The sequence below is a fragment of the Xyrauchen texanus genome, chromosome 6 (genome assembly GCF_025860055.1).
Source record: "Xyrauchen texanus isolate HMW12.3.18 chromosome 6, RBS_HiC_50CHRs, whole genome shotgun sequence".
Classification (NCBI taxonomy): domain Eukaryota; kingdom Metazoa; phylum Chordata; class Actinopteri; order Cypriniformes; family Catostomidae; genus Xyrauchen; species Xyrauchen texanus.
The window spans coordinates 27,114,829-27,139,621 of record NC_068281.1 but is presented as its reverse complement, the minus strand read 5'-3'; the positions used below and the strand labels follow the sequence as shown (position 1 = coordinate 27,139,621).

Here is a 24,793-nt window from a genome sequence, read left to right as displayed (position 1 = left end):
CAGAAGAACTCTCCCCTGGTATACTCATTAGAATTGAATGGGTACCTATAGCCACACTTTCATCAAAGTACAACAGAGATTTATGATGTTCATCAGCTACTTTTGAGGCATTATACATTTTCATAGTCTAAACAACCATAAAACAATGACAAGCAAAACTCTTACAGATAACACATAATAATGCAATAACATTATAAACGGCACAGCATGCAGAAGTGAAAGAACTTAACAAAATTCAAAACCTGAGAGTGAACTACAATAAATGTGCCACAAGGAGTAACTATCTAGAAAACCTATGCAAGATGTCACAAAAACAAAAAAAAATGTACCTAATATTTATGCGTCACATGGTAACGTTTGAATAAACTGGTTTTCTTCAAATCATCCAACCTTTTTATTTAACATCATTGAAACCTGGTGGAAGGTTGCACCAACAAAAGTTATTTTAAGGGTTAGATCAGGTAGAAATAGCTCCTTAAGGTAACTACGTCATTCCTGTTTACCACTTTTTTATAGTGTAAGGAAAGGAAACTTTAAATGGAACACAAAACTTTAAGCTAGACTGACTCAATTAAATCGACTAAACAAAACTGCATTGTGTTGGTCTGTTATAACATTTCACACTGCATTAAGGACTGGATCCCACACTGTATCAGCAATTCTACTTTTGTTTGTAAAATTTGTACAGGTAGCCCCTTATTGACTGCTCTCTGCCTTAGTGAATGATAATAAAATGTCACTTTATTTACAGTATATTTAGTACAGCAGCAATTTCAATGATAAACCCCCCCAAAAAACAGGAGTCATGTGTCTTATTTAGAGGGGACAGCCATAATTGTAACTATTGAGATTCAGATCGTGATTTCAGGAGTTTGAAATTTGGGCCTTTGTACCCACCAGCCTGGATTTGCCACTTCCCTCCTTAACTGTATGTGACAGTTTCATGGTCAGTCATGCTCCTGGAGGAGGCCCATCAAACATTATGCTACATAACACAAAGGATTCTCCCTCCTTGCAGTCATTTCCATGACAACAAGTCTCACCAAACACAACATACCAACCTAGGGACAAAAGCTCCTTTACTTCAGCTGTAGTTTATATGGGGGCAGAGAACAAAATAAAGTTCTTCTTCAATTTAACAATAGCCTATTTGTTATAGTATAGTGAGTGTTTTAGAGAGTTAAAATGTAAATAATTAAAGGAACAATTCATTTATAATCAACTAATGATTTTGAATCAAGGAAGGAATTTTTTACAGCAACCTTGAGCAATTCTTCATCATGCATCAATGATAGATACTACTGCCTTAATGTGAAATATTAAATTTATTTCCTTTGAGGTGAATCTCTCTGAGATCTGGTTTACACTATAAATACATAACACGCCTCAAGGCCTTCAAGATGGAAGTAATTGCATCTCTGCAAAATTATAAAATCAACAGTAATGTGGTTACAGCTTGTTATGACATTGTTTGTGAGATGTTTTGTAAGAATACCTGTAAATACAAGACCCAAGTTTTATGGAACTGTAAAATGGTGACCTACCACAAATCTCTCCTGACCAGTACTGCCTGCATTTGCAACAAAGATGCCAGAGCCCGGCTCAAAGCTGAGAGGGTGCTGGGTCCTCTTCAGGGGGGTACTGTGGTACTCCTCACAGTCCATATAGAGCCGCACCTCCTCATGCTCTACTGTGAGAGTGAAGTGGTTCCACTGCTCTGTCATGTCAGGCACTTTAAAGGAAGCCACCTGCTGGGTATCACTGGCTCCTGGCTCGTTGTAATACAGTACGATCCTCTGGGTCTTGTCCTCTACAGTTGTCAGGGCCAGGCCCAGATGAATAATCTTCTGGGAGGCATCAGTGATGGCAAACAGCATGCCTCCCAGTGAGCTGGCAGGCTTTAGGGTGACAATAATGGCAAAGTCCCTGAAGAATGGCTCAGGTATGAAGGTCTGAGTCAGTCTGCCTACATTAGCATCAGGCCCAAAGTTGTAGGCAGGGAAACCCTCGTAGCCAGTGATAAAAGACACAGAAGGAGGAAGAGGAACGCCGACTAGCTCAGTCAGGACCAGGTGACCCTTGGACACTTGCTCTGAAAAAAAAAAGAAAGTACAACCGGAATGATTCAAATGAAAGACAATAGACACTTTTAAGGGGATGGAGGTTGGCTGGAGCACCCTTATTTCAGGAGTGGTAGTCGGAGATGGGAAGGGTGGCGGCCTTTGAAGAAGGGTCATTTAGAAGACTGGGAAAGTTTAACTTGTTCATGGAGAAATGGGGCAGGTAACTGTAATTCCCCTTCTGTCGCTCTCTCCACGTTGTGTCAGAGAAGCGACACTAGGGGTCTCTCTTGAGCGCCGATATTCACCTCTGAACTATGAAAAAAGGCCAATGAGAGTTGGCAACCAGTATTTGCATGTCCCGCCCCCAGACATACGGGTACTTAAGCGGCGCAAATACGGGAGTTCATTCAGAAAATTTCTTCGGAGCCGATGGTCGTGTTTGCAGACTGCTGCGTTTTACACACCGAGTTCCTGCTATCCTCTGCTGCATGCTGTTGGATTCTACGGCGCACAACAGCGGCTTTCTCCTGTTTGCACAGCTGTGCACTTCCTGCCCCTGAGCGCATCGACAGTTGCAGATAAGAAAGATCTCTCACGAGTTCTTTCATTCATAAAAGAGTGATTTTATTTAAAAGAGTAATTTCCTCTAAAAGAGCAAAAAACACAACGGCGTTGAACGTCCTTTTAAGGACGCGTCTTTATAAAGATGCCTTTCCGCCCCTGTGTTGTTCCTGGATGCGGTAGAGTACTCTCCGCTTCCGACGGCCACAGGCGTTGTCTCGTGTGTCTGGGCAGTGATCACACTGAGGCTGCGTTTGTGGATGGTTCATGTTCTCATTGCGAGAACATGACCATGACAACGTTGCGGTCGCGGCTTGCTTACAACCGTAAGCAAGCCACTCCAGCCGCCCCCCGCGTCGCTCCTTCTTCCCACGGGATTGAGGACGATGCGGCTGGCGATGGAGGCGATTCAGGGATGGCAGCGGGTGCAGCTCCGCCGGGTCCGCCCCCTCGGACCACCCGCGCCCCGGCACGCTCGTTGACTCCCGTCCCCGCTCGAGGTGGCAGCGACTCGCCTCACAGCCAGTCTGCCTACCCTCTTGCGATGGAAGCAGATGAGTTCGCAGCGACATCGGAGGGCGTGGGCTCTGATGCTGAGGGCTCCTCTGGGCTGCCGCCTTCAGGCTTGCACGCCCAGGAGGAGGCCGACGCACATATGTCCGATATGCTTTCCTGGGCAGCCAACAGCGTGGGCCTGGATTGGAACCCTCCATCCTCCCCACAGCCATCACGGCTGGACGATTGGTTCTTGGGCGTGGGGCGCCGCTCACAGCCTCGCCCCCCCCCCGGTTCCTTTCTTCCCGGAGGTGCATGATGAGCTGACGTCTTCGTGGAGAGCACCCCTCTCCACTCGTCGCACCGCCACCTGCTCATCCGCCCTCGCCACCCTTGACGGCGGAGCGCGCCACGGGTACACGGAGATCCCCCAGGTGGATAGAGCTGTTGCGCTCCACTTATGTCCCGGAAGCACTACCACCTGGCGGGGCCGACCTGTACTCCCTTCCCGGTCCTGTAGAGCAACATCATCGCTCACCGCGAAGGCCTACAGCGCTACCGGACGTGCCGCTTCCGCCCTGCATGCCATGGCTCTCCTGCAGGTCCACCAAGCCAAGGCACTTCGCAACATGCACGGGGGTGGCCCTGGTCCCGACACGCTGCAGGAACTGCGCTCAGCGACCGACCTCGCCCTGAGAGCGACGAAGGTCACAGCGCAGGCACTCGGGCAGGCAATGGCCACTCTGGTGGTCCAGGAACATCAGCAATGGCTGGACTTGGTTGAGATGCGTGAAGCTGACAAGACTCGCTTCCTCAACGCCCCTGTCTCCCAGTTCGGCCTCTTCGGCGACACCGTTGAGGACTTTGCCCAGCAGTTCTCCCTGGTGAAGAAGCAGACGGAGGCCATTTCGCACATCATGCTGCGCCGCAAGCTTGCCGCCACGGCCCAGGCCCCACCTGCTCGCCGAGGGCGTCCTCCCGCCAGAAGACCTACTGCTCCGCCCCAACCTGGGCCCAGCTCCGGCGTCGAGCAAACCGCAGGAAGCATACGCCCCCCTGCCTCACGGACCCCTTCGAGGACCCGGAAGGCTCCCAAGCGTCCCTGAGACAGCGGACCCAGAGGACGAGAAGTTAGCTCCGGAGGTGGTAAGACCACTCCGACCCCCGGTGGAGGGCCGGGAGGAGAATCTTTTGTTTTTTCATTTGCCGCACCGCCTGACGGGGGCTGCAGTACCCAAATTCTCAATAAAAGAGCTATTTCCTTTACCTCTGGGTCACATGGCCCGCAAATGCCGTTCTCACGGCACTTTGCATTCAGGCCTCAACAGTCTCGGCGCCCAGTATGCGGTGCTTCCGCCCTCAGCCCCACGACTGTTCCCCGGCCGGCCGGTTCAGACGAGTCCAGAGGACGCCAGCATCAGACCTCCTCAGTCACGAACCCGCCCCCTGCCGGGTGCGCGGAACAAGGTAAGTGCTTTGAGTTTATTCTCAGCACCAGAGCCTCGGGACACCACAGCGCCTCCCGATGCCGCGTTACCTGTTCCGCACCGGTGCGAAGCCCCGCCGGGTACGTCCAAAATACTCGTCCCCTTGGTGCCCCTAGCACGGAGCTTAGAGGCATGGCTTTCACTGCCCAGCTCGTCACGGTGGCTGCACCGGACCATCCGACTCGGTTACGCAATTCAGTTTGCCAGGTCTCCGCCCCCCTTCGTGGGCGTTCGTTCCTCCGCAGTGCATGGCGAACATGCCCACTCCCTGCGCGAGGAAATCGCCTCCCTTCTAATCAAGGACGCGATAGAGCCTGTCCCTCCAACCGAAACGAAGAAGGGTTTCTACAGCCCTTACTTCATTGTACCCAAGAAAGGCGGCGGCATACGACCGATCTTGGACCTGCAAGTTTTCAATCGGACCTTGTCCAAACTCCTGTTCAAAATGCTTACCCAGAAACAAATTCTATCTGGCGTCCGGCATCTAGATTGGTTCGCAGCGGTAGACCTGAAGGACGCGTACTTCCACGTCTCAATTCGCCCTCAACATCGACCCTTTCTATGGTTCGCGTTCGACGGCCAGGCGTATCAGTACAAGGTCCTCCCCTTCGGCCTGTCTCTGTCCCCTCACGTCTTCACGAAGGTCGCAGAGGCGGCTCTTGCCCCGCTACGAGGAGGCTCATTTTGGCCTCTTTGCAGGAATTACTATGCGCACACAGAGACCAGGTGCTCGAGCACCTCGGCCGTTTAGGGTTTCAGGTCAACTGGGAAAAGAGCAAGCTCACCCCGGTCCAGAGCATCTCTTTTCTCGGTTTGGAGTTAGACTCAGTCTCAATGACAGCACGTCTCTCCAACGAGCGTGCTCAGTCAGTGCTGGAATGCCTCGCTTCTTTCGAACCAGGCACCGTGGTCCCTTTGAAACATTTCCAACGGCTCCTGGGGCATATGGCATCCTCCGCGGTGGCCGCGCCACTGGGGTTGATGCATATGAGACCACTTCAGCATTGGCTCCAGACTCGTGGAAGTTACCCCCGCCTGCCGCCAAACCTTCAAACCCTGGACAGACCTCTGCTTTCTACGGGCAGGAGTACCCTTGCAGCAGGTGTCCCGTCGCGTTCTGGTTACAACCGACGCCTCCAAATTGGGTTGGGCGCCGTGTGCAACGGGCGCGCAGCTGCAGGCCGGTGGAACCGAGGCCCGCTGCGCTGGCACATCAACTGCCTAGAGCTGCTGGCCGTTTTTCTTGCCCTGAAGAAATTTCTTCCGTTGATTCGTGGCAAGCATGTCCTAGTCAGGACGGACAGCACCACGGTGGTGGCCTACATAAACCGCCAAGGCGGAGTACGCTCCCTCCACATGTCACAGCTTGCCCGTCGTCTCCTCCTTTGGAGTCAGCAGCGACTGGAGTCACTGCACGCCACTCACATTCCCGGCAACCTCAATGTGATAGCGGACGCACTGTCAAGGCAAAACTTGCCCGGCGGAGAGTGGAGACTCCACCCCCAATCGGTCCAGCTGATTTGGGACAGGTTCGGCAAGGCCCAGGTAGACCTGTTTGCCTCCCAGGAAACCTCCCACTGTCCACTCTGTATGCCCTCACAGAGGCTCCCCTTGGGACAGATGCTCTGGCGCACAGCTGGCCCGCGGGGCTGCGCAAGTACGCTTTTCCCTCAGTGAGCCTTCTTGCACAGGTGCTATGCAAGGTCAGGGAGGACAAGGAGCAAGTCACTCTGGTGGCCCCCTACTGGCCCAACCGGATGTGGTTTTCGGATCTCACGCTCCTCATGACAGCCCATCCCTGGCGAATTCCCCTGAGGAAGGACCTTCTTTCTCAGGGACGGGGCACACTCTGGCATCCGCATCCAGACCTCTGGAATCTCCACATCTGGTCCCTGGATGGGACGCGGAGGATCTAGCCGGCCTACCTTCGGCCGTCATAGACACTATTAACCAAGCCAGAGCCCCTTCGACCAGGCATCTTTACGCCCTGAAGTGGCGTCTGTTCGCGGACTGGTGTTCTTCCCGAGCCGAAGACCCGCAGAAGTGCGCAGTTAGGTCAGTGCTCGTGTTTCTTCAGGAGAGGCTGGAGAGGAGGCTGTCCCCCTCCACCCTCAAGGTGTATGTTGCCGCTATCGCGCCCACCACTGACACGGTAGACGGCAAGTCTCTTGGTAAGCACGACTTAATCGCCAGGTTCCTAAAAGGTGCCCGGAGGATGACTCCCTCCCGGCCTAACCTGTTTCCCTCCTGGGATCTCTCGGTCGTCCTTATGGGACTCCGGAGACCCCCCTTCGAGCCACTTGACTCAGTTGGACTCAGGGCCCTCTCTCTCAAGACCGCCCTGCTGATCGCGCTCGCTTCCATCAAGAGGGTCGGGGACCTGCATGCGTTCTCTGTTAGCGACGCTTGCCTGGAGTTCGGTCCGGCGGACACTTTCGTGATCCTAAGACCGCGACCGGGCTATGTGCCCAAGGTTCCTACCACACCCTTCAGGGATCAGGTGGTGAACCTGCAAGCGCTGCCCCGGGAGGAGGCAGATCCAGCCCTTTCACTGCTGTGTCCAGTACGTGCTTTATGGATTTATCTGGACCGCACACAGAGCACCAGACGCTCTGAGCAGCTCTTCATCTGCTTTGGGGGACAGCAGAAAGGGAACGCTGTCTCCAAGCAGAGACTCCCCACTGGGTTGTCAACACCATTTCCCTGGCTTATCACACCCAGGCCGTGCCCCCCCCCTTGCGGGTCCGAGCCCACTCCACCAGGAGTGTTGCGTCCTCGTGGGCACTGGCTAGGGGCACTGCCCTAGCAGACATTTGTAGAGCAGCGGGCTGGGCAACACCTAACACTTTTGCGAGATTCTACAATCTCCGAGTTGAGTCAGTATCGTCCCATGTTCTCTCTGGTACCGAGCCCGTAGAACTCGGTGGCACGTCCACAATCTGACCGGGTGAATCGCTTGCACCCAGTGCCCTTCCCCCTAACCAGGGGAAACAGTGCGCCTTCATTCCCAGGAGATCCCAGGTTTGGGACACTGGTTGACTCCTCCCTAGCCCTCGTGGGTCGCAGTTCTGCGGAGGAACTCGCCGACCCAAACCACTGCGGGTACCGCAAGCTACCCTGTACTGGTATAGGTGCCCCACAGGTAAGGCCTCCTGTTCGGACTCCCCCTGTGTGTAAAACCATGGTTCTGTCCCCTCACCAGTTGACTCCGTGTTTCCCTTAGGCAGTTACAGCTGCCTCGGTTGCCGTGCTGTATGCTTCCCCCCTCTGCGAGGCTGGATCTACCACCGCACTACTTTCCACATAAGACCTAAGTATAGGCCATGCGATGTATTTGCCACTCAAAATTTGCCTCCCCTCCCGGGTAGGTGTGGCCTCCGCAGGGTCTTCTCCGCCCTAATAAGGGCTAAGACCCCCTTCCCTCAATGCGTGTAAGGGCCCCGGCCGTAGTTGCTCTATGCGAGAAACATAGAGAGAAAAGAGGCCCAGCCAGGCTGGCCCGTTCCCATGTTGGCGGCCGTCACCTTGTTCCCCCCTCCAGGGTAACGATAAGGAATCCTGATGGCTTAAATGGGGCATTGGGGAAGGGTACGTGCAGCCTGATACAGTTGGTCGTTCTGCACGTAGGAATACCTGCTCGCTCCTGTATCAGCGGATCACGTACACGGCTCAGCGCATGGCTCTTTTTAAGTGGACCCCTAGTGTCGCTTCTCTGACACAACGTGGAGAGAGCGACAGAAGGGGAACGTCTAGGTTACGTATGTAACCTCCGTTACCCGATGGAGGGAACGAGACGTTGTGTCTCCCCTGCCACGTCGCTGAGCCGAGCCCCTGTTGTGGCCGGACCATTTCCGGCTCCTCAGAAAAATCCTGAATGAACTCCCGTATTTGCGCCGCTTAAGTACCCGTATGTCCGGGGGCGGGACATGCAAATACTGGTTGCCAACTCTCATTGGCCTTTTTTCATAGTTCAGAGGTGAATATCGGCGCTCAAGAGAGACCCCTAGTGTCGCTTCTCTGACACAACGTGGAGAGAGCGACAGAAGGGGAATGGAGGTTACATACGTAACCTAGACGTTTATGGATGTGTGATTATTATATATATATATATATATATATATATATATATATATATATATATATATGTGTGTGTGTGTGTGTGTGTTTGTCAATATCATGTGCGACCACCGAGATGTTGTTGGGGGCTAGGGTAGGATTGGGGATTGGGAGGGAAGGGTTAATAGTGGCGGTTAATGTTGATTCTGTCAAATTCTATGTTCAAATATGTGAATCAATAAAAAATAATCTGAAAAAAATTAAAGACAATATACTGTACAGCCATAAAATCACTTCCTACGACTTTTATAATATAAGGTCTACTCATATTGAATAAAAATATGGTCACGAAGCACTGTAAAAAGTTGTTACCTGTAATTGTTACTGTACTCAAGAGTCTATTTCTACTTAGTCTAAAAATTGCTTTATTAATTTGTCAGGCTTTATTAGTTTGATTAAAGCTGAAGTATGCAATTTCTGCGACACTAGCGCCATCGAATGGAATTAAACAAATTAACCATTGTTTTCAAAACAGCTTTCGGAATATGCCACTCATCTGCTGTTGTTTGAACCATTAAATAGTCCCGCCCCAGCTCAAACCATTGGTTGAGTAACTTTGTTGGGGAGGGTCTAAGCAGGTCACTCTAAACAAACATAGGAAATGTTTAGTGCCACAGAGACAAAGCGTTTACAGTTTTTGAGAAAATGAACCTCTGAATGACTTGTAGTTGTTTCTGCATATTAAGCTGGGATAGAGGAAGTATTTTAGCAACCCACATATGTTTTACCTACATCACTCAAAGGTTATATGGGCTGGCAAACATGTGAATTACAGTTTATGGCAGTCTGTTCCCAAAACACATGCAATGCATTAGTGCAAAGCACAGCTGAACACTGACTTTCCTAGATTCAGTGACCACAAACAAAGTACTGAAACTTACTGCATCTGAAGGTATTGAAGAATAATGCTTGCAGTGAAGGTGCTTTGATAGCCACATACAGTAGTCAAATCAATTAGACATTAATTAAAGAAAATGTCTCAGTCCCAGAGGTAGTTTCACCATCTTCCTCTCTGTCCAGAATCAGCATGTGGTCCCGCAACCAGCGCTGCATCAGTGACCCCAATTTCCCAGCGTCCAAGAGCCTCCTGTTCCTAATCCTATTATTGTAATATCATGTGATAGGGATTTAGGGTTATTCGATGAGAAAAGAGGGCTTGCCAAGCACCAGCACGTTGATCTCTCTAACACAACAGTGTATCACTATTAGAAACATTTTAGAGTTAAGCTGGTCTTTTATATCTGATAGCCTAATTGAAAAAAAAAAAACACTTGCCTCAGTAATGCTCAAACTACATGGCTTAACTCCAAATGACATTCGCATAAGTTACCACTAACATATGGCAATGATTCACAGCAACACAAGTTTCTCATGTCAATTCATCACAAAAATAAATGAATGAATACCCTAAAGAAACATATTTATAGTTTATTAGAATAGATTTGACTATATTAACAGTCATAAAGGATGAGCATGTTTTTAAAAAGTTCTTAGTGACTAAGGTTATGTTTAGATTGAATCTAAGAAATTAAACATGCAAAAAAAGAAAATACTAATCATTTACTGTTCAAAACCAATACAACTTTCTTTCTTATATGGAACACAAAAGGAGACATTGGCTTAAATGTTAGTCTTTGTCACCATTGACATATTATGAAAAAAAAAACATAAAATAAAATAAAATGCAATGAAAAAGAATGGTAACTGAGACTAGCATACTGTCTAATATCCCCTTTTATATTTCAATAAAAAAAGAAAGTCATATGGGTTTGGAAAAACATGAGGGAGAGTAGTCCTTTCATTTTTGGGTGAGTTACCCCATTAACATTGACAATTGCCCCAGTCAGCTCACCAAAAATCTCATTAGTGTCATCTGAATCTCAGGTAACATCCTCCCTTTCATCATCCCTCATTACAGCGAACACTCACCACTTTTCCACATTCTGAGAGGTCTCTTAGCTCTGGGTTTGCTGACTTCTTCAGTGGGCTGAGGAGGGGAGGTTGGGAGGACGGGGACTGTGCTCTCCTCTGATGCTGCAGTGGTGGGTGCAAGTGTGGTGACAGCAGAAGCAGGTGTGGTCTTCTCTTGGCTCCACAGAAACCTGAACCACTGGATCTGAGAGGAATCAGAGGCAAGACTCAGGAGGACCAGGCAGGTCAGAGGCAGTACTGGGGCTGCCATGCTGCGTGGCTCAGAGAGGTAGATAAGCGTGCGCTGGCTGTGAATACAGCAAGAACCTGCTCTCTGCACTGCTCTCTGTCACTCCTCCTGCACCACTCCTCTGCATTCTGAGGGGCCCCAGAGCAGACCCCAGACCCCCTAGGAGCCCCTTAGTACCCTACAGCAGCACACAGACTTTGGTATTCAGCAGGGCAGTCAAATGTCCGATCCTCTATGCCAGAGAGTCCATCACAATAGGATTGTTGAGCGCACACAGAGGAAGAATGTACATCGTCTGACCTCCACCGCTCCCCCCGTCCTTCCTAAACTCCCTCTACCTATTACTACCTCTATAAATATATTCAGCACAGGAGCATGGCACTGGGGTTTGCTTTACAAACAAATGGCCAAATGGAAGATTTCACAAAAATGAGCAGCTTTTGAGAGTTTAAAAGATTCCAAATGTTTTTCTTCCGCTTATAAGGGCCTTGACAAGCAAAGACACACTAATCAAAGAAACCAGCTTATTTCCATATGAGGGCATTAGGATATTTGATCAATTTTTAATGCCACTAGGGCATTCATGTCTGGAAAAAGTGCAGGCGGATAAGAAAAGTAATACATTAAAAGTATATAGCAGTCTTATGGGGAAAACAAATTGATTACATATTCAGAGTTGGGGAAGGTACTTTGATTCTGCAGCTTCCCAAGCTACAAGCAACTCATAACTTAAAGTAGCTACAGTCAAGCTACTCTTACACGAGGCGAGGAGTAAAGAATCAGTATCAGAATCAGCTTTATTGCCAAGTATGCTTACACATACAAGGAATTTGTCTAGGTGACAGGAGCTTCCAGTGCACAACAATACAAAAAACAATACAAAAACAGCAGCAAGACATACACTCACCTAAAGGATTATTAGGAACACCATACTAATACTGTGTTTGACCCCCTTTCACCTTCAGAACTGCCTTAATTCTACGTGGCATTGATTCAACAAGGTGCTGAAAGCATTCTTTAGAAATGTTGGCCCATATTGATAGGATAGCATCTTGCAGTTGATGGAGATTTGTGGGATGCACATCCAGGGCACGAAGCTCCCGTTCCACCACATCCCAAAGATGCTCTATTGGGTTGAGTTCTGGTGACTGTGGGGGCCATTTTAGTACAGTGAACTCATTGTCATGTTCAAGAAACCAATTTGAAATGATTCGAGCTTTGTGACATGGTGCATTATCCTGCTGGAAGTAGCCATCAGAGGATGGGTACATGGTGGCCATAAAGGGATGGACATGGTCAGAAACAATGCTCAGGTAGGCCGTGACATTTAAACAATGCCCAATTGGCACTAAGGGGCCTAAAGTGTGCCAAGAAAACATCCCCCACACCATTACACCACCACCACCAGCCTGAACAGTGGTAACAAGGCATGATGGATCCATGTTCTCATTCTGTTTACGCCAAATTCTGACTCTACCACCTGAATGTCTCAACAGAAATCGAGACTCATCAGACCAGGCAACATTTTTCCAGTCTTCAACTGTCCAATTTTGGTGAGCTCTTGCAAATTGTAGCCTCTTTTTCCTATTTGTAGTGGAGATGAGTGGTACCCGGTGGGGTCTTCTGCTGTTGTAGCCCATCCGCCTCAAGGTTGTGCGCGTTGTGGCTTCACAAATGCTTTGCTGCATACCTCGGTTGTAACGAGTGTTTATTTCAGTCAAAGTTGCTCTTCTATCAGCTTGAATCAGTCGGCCCATTCTCCTCTGACCTCTAGCATCAACAAGGCATTTTCGCCCACAGGACTGCCGCATACTGGATGTTTTTCCCTTTTCACACCATTCTTTGTAAACCCTAGAAATGGTTGTGCGTGAAAATCCCAGTAACTGAGCAGATTGTGAAATACTCAGACCGGCCCGTCTGGCACCAACAACCATGCCACGCTCAAAATTGCTTAAATCACCTTTCTTTCCCATTCTGACATTCAGTTTGGAGTTCAGGAGATTGTCTTGCCCAGGACAACACCCCTAAATGCATTGAAGCAACTGCCATGTGATTGGTTGATTAGATACTTGCATTAATGAGAAATTGAACAGGTGTTCCTAATAATCCTTTAGGTGAGTGTAGATAATAAAAAATATCTATATAATTATACATATACGTGCATACACACAGTCACACACCTTCATTCATACATACATACACACACATACGTACTGCAAATCTAAACAAATCCGTCATATAAAGTACAAAAATACAGTATGTAAAGGAAGGCTTTCTTGGAAGAACCATAGCATTTTCTTGATCCCAGACTATGCGAATTCGACAAGAGAGAAACGTGATAGATTCAAGGAATGCAAGAAACTTTTACATCAACAAAAGTTCGCTTTTGCATTGATATTCCCGGCCAAATTAAGAATAGATGACTGTACAACATTCACATGCCCAAAGCAAACAATGTCACTGATAAAGACAATGAGTAAGTCATCTCGCTGTACTCACATTGCAGCCGAGTGGACCGGCTCACTGTACATTTGCTTAACTGTTAGAGAAATCTGCATGTATTTTTTGTGCTGGTTCCGGCTGCAGTTTATTTTGTAGAGTCTCACACCTTCAGGATAGTTTTATGGATGAGTATACACTCTCTTTGTGTTTATTCTGCCTATTGGCTGGAGTTTGTTTTATAGATTATCTTTTGTGTTGTAATTCTGTCTCACAAAATATGTATAGAAACACCGGACTTGAGGAATCCGATGGCAAGGCTATCGTGGGGGTTCTTGTAGGCAGGCATGGCTGTTTGAGTTTGGAGGGATTGGAGGCCAGTTGGACGCGGGATTAATGCGCACATCTTTCTTTTTTCTGTTTGTTTTGTTCTGGGGGATTTTCGGGTTTTGATGGTTGCTCTAATGTTGGAATGTGGTTTTTATAATCTTGTTTTTGACACACAATCTATTTTTTCTTATATGTCAAAATGTTAAATGTTAATTATGAGTGGATTGTCTCTCTCCACGTGGAATGGGTTGGGGCACCCCATGAAAAGAAGGAAGGTTATTTCTCTTCTTAAGAGTAAAAAATATGATATAGTGTTTCAAGAAACACACCTTTTTCCGCAGGAAGCTGAAAAATTTGGGAAGAGATTTTTTTAGAGTGCTAGCTCAAAGAAGAGCAGGGGAGTCACCTAGATGACCGACATGCTTGCCCAGGCCGCCGTCAGCGTGGGGCTCCCCTCCCCTTCACAGCTAGACGATTGGTTCCTCGGGTCCGGGAGCTGCTCAGAGCCACCCCCCCGGAGGTGTATGATGAGCTGACAAGGCCGTGGAGGGCACCTTTCACTGCCCACGACGGCGGGGCAGCCCACAGGTACTTGGAGGTCTGGACTCTCACTTCCCAACCCATCGCGCTGGTTGGCCAGGAAAATTTTACTCAGATAAGTGATTCAGTTCACAGGCCCCCGCCCTCCTTCGGCGGCATCTGCTTTACCTCGGTGCACGGCGAAGATGCCAACACCCTGCATGCGGAGATTGCAACCCTTTTACTCAATGACGCGATAGAGCCTGTCCCTCCAGCCGAGATGAAGAAGGGTTTCTACAGCCCTTACTTCTTCGTACCCAAGAAAGGTGGTGGCTTACGACCGATCTTGGACTTGCTAGTTTTCAGGCATTGGGGAAGGGTACGTGCAGTGCATGGGCATGTTGGGGAAGGGCACAAACACGCTTCAGCGCATGGTGTGATTGAATAGGGACCCCTAGTGTCGCTTCATTTGACACAACGTTGAAGTGAGCGACAGACGGGGAACGTCTAGGTTACTGTTGTAACCTCTGTTCCCTGATGGAGGGAATGAGACATTGTGTCCTCCTGGCCATGACGCTGAACCGAGCCACTGTTATGGCCGCAACCTTATTCTCGGCTCAATGCAAAAACCTGAATGGACAGATGCATGACTCCCTCCTTTTATACCTGTATGTCCGGGGGAGGCACAAGCTAATTCTGTCTGCCAATTTCTCATTGGCCTTTTCTCAAGTTCAGAGATACACGAGGCTCTCAAGAAAGACCCCTAGTGTCGCTTCATTCGACACAACGTCGCGTTCCCTCCATCATACAACAGTAACCTAGACGTTACACTCCGTTATCTCGCATTTGCACGCGGTATGGACAAAAGTGTCCAGAGTGTTTAATTCGGACATTTATTTAAATGTTGCTTCAAGCATATGGCTGAACCCAAAGTTATGTATTAATAAGTCCCCTTTCTGTTGGACAAAGTGGATTGTGAGCAAGGTTAATATGCTTGGTGACCTATATGAGAGTGGAGTGTTGAGATCCTTTCAAAATATGGTTCAACATTTTGGGATTCCAATTCTCAATTCATAATTTAGGTATTTATAGCTGTGCCACCTGCTTTGTACTATTTTTAGAAGTAGCATACATCCCCTAAAGCGGCAGATCCTCTGGGAGTGGTGATTACTGCTTTTGGAAAAGGTCATGAGGCATCAGTGTATTACTCCCTGCTAGGGCTGGGATAAACAATTATTTTTTAAAAGATTAATCTAGCGATTTATTATTTCTATGCATCGATTAATCTAACGATTAATTTTTTTTCAGTCCGATTCGATTTCGATTCGATTAATCGACTTGTGACAACACCGGTAATACCGGTTTCATCGGGGGTGGGGGTGTATAAAATGTAAAAAAAAAAAACATTTGCCGGGAGTTTGTTTGACTGGCGATCTGATCAATCAATCATAATACGCCATTTTTGTCCGACAAAGTAGTCAGGAGAGAGAAGATTAACGTCGGTGGATTTGAATTTGAATAATGGATTGTAGGCTACTACAACAGTCCTTCTGATGTAGGCTACATTCATGTTTAGCCTATTTGATGCTATAAATTAACCAAGGAAAAGATGATCGGTTCACGAGCAGCTTTAACTGAGGCAATCTGTCACGACACATTAAAGAGCCACAAAATAGTAGGCCTATTTATGGTTTAATTTTCTTTGAATGACCACATTTGAAAGTTGAGACTTTATTAAATGTTACCTGCTTGGTCCTGTCTGTCAGCGCGTTGACATTGTCCTCTATGTATTTTTCACGACATTCATAGCTATAAGCACATTATTAAAAGCTATAAGCAAAAATGCTGGTGTACTCTTCAGATGCTGGTGCATTGCCGTGGTGCTAGAATGGAAGGCCATCTCCATTCTTGGGTCCGACGAATCGACGCACATATTTTTCGTCTACGTATTTTTGCGTCGACGTCGCAACGTCCCCAGCCCTACTCCCTGCTAATTCAGATTCTGAGGGATGGAGCTTAATCAAGAGATTTTGGGAGAAAGATTTAAACTTGGTATTGGAGGAGGGAGTGTGGGCTAGGCAAGGCAAGGCAAGTTTATTTATATAGCACATTTCATACACAATGGTAATTCAAATTGCTTTACATAGAAGAGATTAAAATAAGAATAAAAAAATAAGAATAATTGAAACAGTTTAGAATAAAATAAAATAAAATACAGTACAAACAGTCGGACACACAGTGGCACAGTGCTCATTCAGTAAATGCACAGCTAAACAAATGTGTTTTGAGTCTGGATTTGAATGTGACTACTGTAGGAGCACATCTGATCTCTTCTGGAAGCTGGTTCCAGCTGCGGCTGGCATAATAGCTAAAAGCAGACTCTCCTTGCTTAGAGTGAACCCTTGGTATTTCTAGCTGATGTGATCCTAATGATCTGAGTGATCTGTTGGGTTTATATTCAGTGAGCATATCTGCAATATATTGAGGTCCTAGCCCATTGAGTGATTTATATACCAGTAATAATATTTTAAAATCAATCCTAAATGTAAATGGGAGCCAGTGTAAAGACCTGAGGACTGGTGTGATATGTTCATATTTTCTGGTTCTGCTCAGAATCCTGGCTAGGATTCTATAAAATGTTAAGTCTGTATCTAGAGATCAGAGCCGGCCCAAGGCATAAGCGAACTAAGCGGCTGCTTAGGGCCCCGGTGGCCACCAGGGGGCCCCCAAGAGCACTTTTTGTGATTATACTGTCAATGGACAATGGTAATTATACAAAAACACAATATTAAATGCAATATTATGTTAACGGGCTGCAGGATGCAAGCACATTCAGACAGCAAAACAGCAATGTCACAAAAAAGGACATATCCTCTGGTGCAAAAAAAGAAAAAAGAAGAAAACAGAGGAAGAGAAAAAACAGCACAATAAAGGTATGTTAAGTAGCTAGGCTAAGTTATGAGCTAACATTAGCTGGCTAGTTAGTTAGCATAGCCTATGTAGCATATCTTCTTTTTTAGAAAAGTTTGATTAATCATCCGTAAATAGCCATGACATCTTAATATATTATTAGTAAAACATATTACTTAGCAAGTTTTAGATTAAAGTTTTTGTCTTCTGTGTAAAAATAACTTTCCTGGGTATATATTTTTGTAATAAAAATAAGCTTCTGTTCCATAAACTTTGAACTGATAACAACTTAACATTATTTACATTAGTCTACCATTTTGGGGTCTTTGCTATTATATTCCAATATCATTATGCCTCAGTTAGCTAGTTATAGATTAAGAGTTGTTGTTTTAGGAGTACAGATGGCTTGCTGCTGTGTATAATAATTTGTGTTGAGAAAATATGTACTCTTATGAAACTTCCCTAGGAGCACTGTTGAAATATTTTGGACGTGGGGCACAACCAACGCCACCTGCCCCAAGTTCCAGTGCTACAGCTCATGATGATTTTTCAACAATCCCAGATCATTATATTTATATGGATAAACCATGCCTTTGTTTTTGACAGACAGTAGCATTACCTTCTAATATGACATCTAACATGGCTAGCTTTTATTATTATTTTCATCTTTCATCAGGTACATCCTCTGCAGGCGAGGAGCACTTCCCATCATGTACATCCACTGATGTTGTCATCTATCCTGTCTGACTCAGAAAGGACTGATCTGGTAAGCAGAGGGCCACTGCCTATAAAGGAAAACTTCACATTCCCTGAAAAACCTGATGGCCGAAGCTTCCACTACACCTACAGAAAGTTAATTAATGGGGAAAAAATGTAAGTGGAGCTGCTCGCTTATTCAAAAAGAAATGATACTGTCTACAGCTTCTGCTGCAAATTGTTCTCTATGAAGTACACAAAACTGGTAACAGAGGATCAACAGGATTGGGTAAATATAGGTGTGCTACTGTTACATTTAAAACCGTAGAAGGGTAAAATCATAGGCAGACATTGGAATGTTGTAAGCAACACAGCTACAACTAATAAAATTTATAAGGGGTGTGTAAGATTTATAGTGTGCGAATAATCAAGCATTGACCATATTCAATCATATTGGCAGCACCGAGGGGCCCCCAAATCAAATTCTGCTTAGGGCCCCATAAAGGCTTGGGCCGGCCCTGCTAGAGATGCAAGAGAGTGCCTTATGCACTTCAAAATTTTACATTGATTCTATTGGACTATGTTGTATAGGCTTGGTCTTAAAGACACACCCACATGCTGGTGATGCCAATCAGAATATGTTTTTTGGTGGTGTGTTAAGATCCAAGAATTTTGGTTGAGGGTTCAGAGTTTTATCTGTGACGTATTGGGCACTCAAATTGTATTTTAAGCGATGGGCGGTCATTAATATAGGGGATAAGTACATAAAAAATTGGGTCCTAGCCAGTGTTATGATCAGCAGACAGGTCATCCTTAGGGGATGGAAGTCGGCTGGAGCGCCCTCATTTCAGGGGTGGTGCAGAGATATGGGCAGGTCGGCGGCATTTGTGGAGGGGGCAGTGGAGAGGGACTTATATTTATTATTATTCTTTTTTCTGGCCACAGGGGTGTTTGTTGGGGGTCGGGGATTGGGAGGGGGGAAGGGAAATAATGGGATTTAAGGGGGATAATGGTTGACTGTACATTAATGTTTTGCTTTGTTATGTGTCATGCTTGAGGAGCAACCAATAAAAATGTAAATCTGAAAATACATGACAATCAGATGATATTATTTAATCTGCAGTCAATTGCAAAATTAAATTATATCACCTAATAGTTATATATTTAATTTAGGGTGACATTAAACTATTTGCGTGTTAACATGAAATTCAATTACAGTAGATATTATCAATTAAATATAACTACATTAACTATAATCTACTTAATATAAATGAGTCAAAATGTAGTGATAGACAGCAGCAATCAACTATTCCGCTTCAAAAAATAAGGCAGAATATGAATGCATCCCTACTGTAGGGTACAATGTGGCTAAAGGCTCCGCAGGGTAAATGGTTCCATTGATTTTCTCACAAAACACTAAATAGCAACAAAAACTACCACAGCACCACTTACCACTTTCCTAAATGTCACTATACACTTCCGTGAAATCTTTGCATGCTGTGTTTATAGGTTGATTTTGAGGCATCTAATTTTTGTTATTTTTTTTTAAATGCTGCAAATGTATTTATGTGGCAAATGAAAATCCCTGAAAATAATACATTTCTTTTGAGACAAAATACATATTTATAATTTTTTGTTTTGTTAAAGGTCAACAACTAAAATATTATTCATAATTGTCCAATAAGTGAAAGTATTGGATTGTTGCAGGGGCTAAAGAACCCTATTAAACACATTGTTTTTCTTAAAGTGGGGCGAATAGATTTGTTATTAAATTTTTTAAAGGTGGGCTCACATTGACTCATCCAATCATAATATAGATTAGTTTGTTTATAGAATAATTGAGATGTAATAAAATGCCAAATGTGTTTGAAATTAATGTTTGTTACTCAAAAAAGCATCTTGATGTCTCAAATAATTTGCATTACTTGACAAATTGTACCCTATAACTATAACCTCGCAATCTACACGATATACAAAACCTCAGTATTTATAAAAGAGTAGGTGAGGAATACCCAGATGACCTACTACATCAGTGAGATTCTGAAGTGTGCATCCACTGCACACTTTACTATCCCAAAATGCCACAGGAGGAGCTGAGGCTGAGGAGACGTCATATTCAAAACGTTGAATGGCAGAGAACGACGAGTTGGTGGTTAATTTCAACTGTAAGTGCTACTCTATATACAGTACATAAAAACGTTGTTATTTTGGGTTAAACTGTGCTTGTTTAAAAAAAATAGAGTAGATTCTTTTCACGTTTTTTTGTAAAGAAATCATACTTTCGGGTCATGGGACAATATTATTCACGCTAGCGCCATCCTTGATTTTTAATGACAACGAGGCAGTGAGGGATAGACTTATTGTCTCTTCAATAACTGTACTGCAGTTTAAAGTGTTTTTGGATTGATCTATGGACAAAACATTGATCAAATATCTGTCCAAGAACATCCAGTATACAAAGAACTCCCCACAACATGAGTTGTGGAAAATCAGATGTGATCTAGCAGCTTTTTACAGCTTTATACCATTCGTGCCATTGAAGAGACTGTAAGCCTATTCCTCAAAGCCTCATTTCCGTTCCCATTAAAAATCAAATATGGTGCTACCGTGAATAAGGTCTATGCCCATGTTCCCAGATGAAGTATGTCTGGGAATGTATAAATACTACTTCTAAACTCCTACTTTTTAACCAGATGAGAAGTTCTTACTGAAATGCAGTATTTACTCTGACAGTAAATGATTTCGGATGATTTATAGCAAAGTCCCTTCAAGGCTGCGAAGGGGAATTAATTAGTGAATCATCTGTGAATTAGTTCATTTACATATCCCGTCTGAACACACCGACTCACAAAAATGAATTGGAGTTTCTAATGCTAAATATAAGTGAACTGTTTATTTTAATCAGTTAATTTACATAAACTGTCAGAAAGAACCGATTCACTTAAATTATTTGGATTTCCAAGCATTACAAATGAGAGAGAGAGAGAGAGAGAGAGAGAGAGAGAGAGAGAGAGAGAGAGAGAGAGAGAGAGAGAGAATGGTTTAGATGAGCATGTTTGATGACTCCCTTGTATCCATTGCTGTGTTCGTAATATAATGTGAATATTTAAGTATTTTGTGAAGTGGTAGTCATTGAAAAATTTTACTGATTAATGGAAAGGTTCAACTATTATGAAAATAGCGAGTCACACTCACTACTGAAAAATCAAGTTAGTATTATTAAACGTTTTTAAAAGATGTGAAAAAAGGAAACCCTCTGAGGGACAGTTATATGCTGGAGGCCCTCCACATCCAGGGACATGGGAAAATTAGGACTTAGCTCACACAAGCATAGGGAAAAATCAGGGCATGGAAGTAGTGAGCCAAATACTTCAGCCAAGTCTCTACAGCTCAGTGATTAGACTGCATCAATACAGTGACAAAGACAGGCCTGTTCTGATCCATAGTGCGATAGTATATGCTTGAGCACAATTGTTAGGGATTGTTTAGGGTTTAATTTACAAGAGTCTATTTTTGAGTGTGTGCAGATCTACCTGTCTATCTGTGTATGTGATAACGAGATGTGGGTATTTTATTCAATGGAGAAGCAAGGCTTCATCTGCACATGGGCCAGAAGGGCCAATTGGGGCATTTCCCCCCAATAATAACAGTCCTGTTAAACAAAACTGCATTCATCTGTCAAAACATAGCACACCTGGAAAAGAGGTCTAAAAAGATTATGTAGACATCGGAAATCACCAAATAACGAATCATTTGTTGAGATTAAACAGTATAATTTTGAAGAGTGAACAAATGAACCGGTCAGATTTAATTGAAGCTTACTTTGCCCTTTAACATTTGCATCAACAAAAGTTATACTACTTTACTTACCAGTTTGATTTGTCTATACATTCCTGTTCATACCATCAAGCACTATACATCCTGCTGTGTGTGCCAAATCCAGACTCTACATGAGCAGTGGAAGGTCATGGACTTAGTGAACTTTGTGAACAAAAATGTGTTTTGTTTATTTGCACTAGGTTATGTTGTAATTATATAAAGTCTACTTTACTAGTAGCACTTGTTTGTATTTGTACATGAAGAACTGATTGTCCAGCAGATTGCATTGCAAATGACATCTGTTAATCAAAGAAGTCTCATATGCAATGCTACAGATTTTTTTAAGTCACTCAGTATAAGAGCCTCTGCAAAATTTCTAAATATAAATGTAAAATGTAAAACATGGAGTCAAAAGGAAGTCAGAGGGTCAGTTTGTCATGGAGTCTCATGTGAACATCAAGGAACTCGAATGGTAGTCCTTTAGATATTTTATGTTTAGAAGCTCTTAGCAGCCCAATATTTTAGCTGGTGAGAAGAGGTTCCCATCCAACCAACACCACTATTCTCTTTCCTGTACCCCAGCACTGCCCTCTCCAACAACCAGTAATTGATGTATTGTCAAAAGCCATCAGCTGTGCAATACTGTGGATTTCTCGTTTCGAATAGCAGCCATGGCCTCCATGCAAGTGGATTTCGCCTAATGGAGCAATTTGACAGTATTGTCCTCTAAAAGCCACATCTTAGAATTAAGAGCTACATAATTAAGTGGTAAACATCTTATTTGCATTCAATTTCTCTCCTTTGTAGAAAGCCAGTATTGTGCATACAGAGAAAAACACATTATTAAGTTGGCTTGTGAGAGCCAACTTACTGAAATCCTATTTCAACTTATTATTATTAAGTTGGCTTGTGAGAACCAACTTACTGAAATCCTACTTAAACTTATTATTATACCGATTCTTCTTCTTATTCTTCTTAGCGGTGAAATTTCTATATCTAACTCCTCCTAGAGCTTTAACTCCACATACTCCAAACTCGGCTCAGACACTCAAACTGTTCTGACTCGAGTTGCTATATCTTTTCTAACTGATCAGACTTACGGTTTTCCTAAAAATGACGATCAAACTCAGAAAAAACTCCCATTGACTTAACATTGCGGAATGTTCAGAAATTTAAATCTCAACTGACATTTTCACACACACAGACAAAAAGGGCCTGTCAGCCCTGCATCTCTCCCTCTCTCTCTCCCTCATTGCATAGGGATTTTGCATTGAACATAGCTCTGGATCACAGTGTCATAGAGACAAGGGGGCGGGCTCATTTTACTCAGACAACCAATCAGTCTCTCGGGATCATTGTGAAGCTATCAAGCCACGCCCTAGCAACAATTTAAAGCACCTTAGCAACAACTCCCATAGACTTCTAATGAAAGACATCAAAGGGATATCTCCGGATAGAAGTGTCATAGAAACACAAGGGTGGTCTCGTTTGACTCAGGGCAGCAAACAGCCAATCATGAATCACCTCAACACTTCCTAGCCCCTCCCTAGCAACCATTGTCGAGCACCTTAACAACCAAAATCCATAGAGGGATATCTTCCATTCTGAATGTCACAGAGGCATGGGAGTTATATCATTCATACTGACAAGCAGCCTTTGGAGTTTCATGATTGGCAGCTGTCAAGCCACTACCTAGCAACTAAACAGAGTACCCTATCAACCGTTTAGCAATAACTATATCTCTGCACCAGAAAATCAGAGAGACTTCCGGGTTCATTTATTTCAATCAGGATGGCAAGGAGACTTGATAAGTATCACTATGGTAACTGCCTAGCAACCACATGGGGTTACTCTAGCAACCGAGTAACAAATCACATATCTCTGCACCAGAAAATCAGAGAGACTTCTGGGTTGATTTATTTCAATCAGGATGGCAAGGAGACTTGATAAGTATCACTATGGTAACTGCCTAGCAACCACATGGGGTTACCTTAGCAACCGAGTAACAAATCACATATCTCTGCATCAGAAAAGCGTAGCGACTTCGGATTGACTTATTTCAATCAGGATGGCAAGGAGACTTCATTAGTATCACTATGGTAACTGCCTAGCAACCAGATGGGGTTACCCTAGCAACCGAGTAACAAATCAAATATCTCTGCCCCAGAAAATAGTAGAGACTTCGGGTTGACTTATTTCAATCAGGATGGCAAGGAGACTTGATTAGTATCACTATGGTAACTGCCTAGCAACCAGATGGAGTTACCCTAGCAACCGAGTAACAAATCACATATCTCTGCACCAGAAAATAGTAGAGACTTCCGGGTTGACTTATTTCAATCAGGATGGCAAGGAGACTTCATTACTATCACTATGGTAACTGCCTAGCAACCAGATGGGGTTACCCTAGCAACCGAGTAACAAATCACATATCTCTGCCCCAGAAAATAGTAGAGACTTCCGGGTTGACTTATTTCAATCAGGATGGCAAGGAGACTTGATTAGTATCACTATGGTAACTGCCTAGCAACCAGATGGAGTTACCCTAGCAACCAAGTAACAAATCACATATCTCTGCACCAGAAAATAGTACAGACTTCTGGGTTGATTTGTTTCACTCAGGATGGCAAGGACACTTGATTAGTATCACTATGGTAACTGCCTAGCAACCAGATGGGGTTACCCTAGCAACCGAGTAACAAATCACATATCTCTGCACCAGAAAATAGTACAGACTTCTGGGTTGATTTGTTTCACTCAGGATGGCAAGGACACTTGATAAGTATCACTATGGTAACTGCCTAGCAACCAGATGGGGTTACCCTAGCAACCGAGTAACAAATCAAATATCTCTGCACCAGAAAATAGTACAGACTTCTGGGTTGACTTATTTCAATCAGGATGGCAAGGAGACTTCATTAGTATCACTATGGTAACTGCCTAGCAACCAGATGGGGTTACCCTAGCAACCGAGTAACAAATCACATATCTCTGCACCAGAAAATAGTACAGACTTCTGGGTTGATTTGTTTCACTCAGGATGGCAAGGACACTTGATAAGTATCACTATGGTAACTGCCTAGCAACCAGATGGGGTTACCCTAGCAACCGAGTAACAAATCACATATCTCTGCACCAGAAAATAGTAGAGACTTCTGGGTTGACTTATTTCACTCAGGATGGAAAGGAGCCATGTA

General features: G+C 44.8%; 1 protein-coding gene across 3 annotated transcripts in view; it reads right to left on the bottom strand.

Annotated features, from left to right (window-relative positions):
- The window catches only part of col15a1b (collagen, type XV, alpha 1b), an 88,494-nt gene that overhangs the window by 32,678 nt on the left and 31,023 nt on the right, over positions 1–24,793 (bottom strand). For all 3 annotated transcript variants that reach the window (XM_052128930.1, XM_052128931.1, XM_052128932.1), the window contains one exon: positions 1,545–2,092. In XM_052128930.1, coding sequence (XP_051984890.1) covers positions 1,545–2,092 — 548 coding nt within the window. The remainder of the gene's footprint in view (positions 1–1,544; positions 2,093–24,793) is intronic.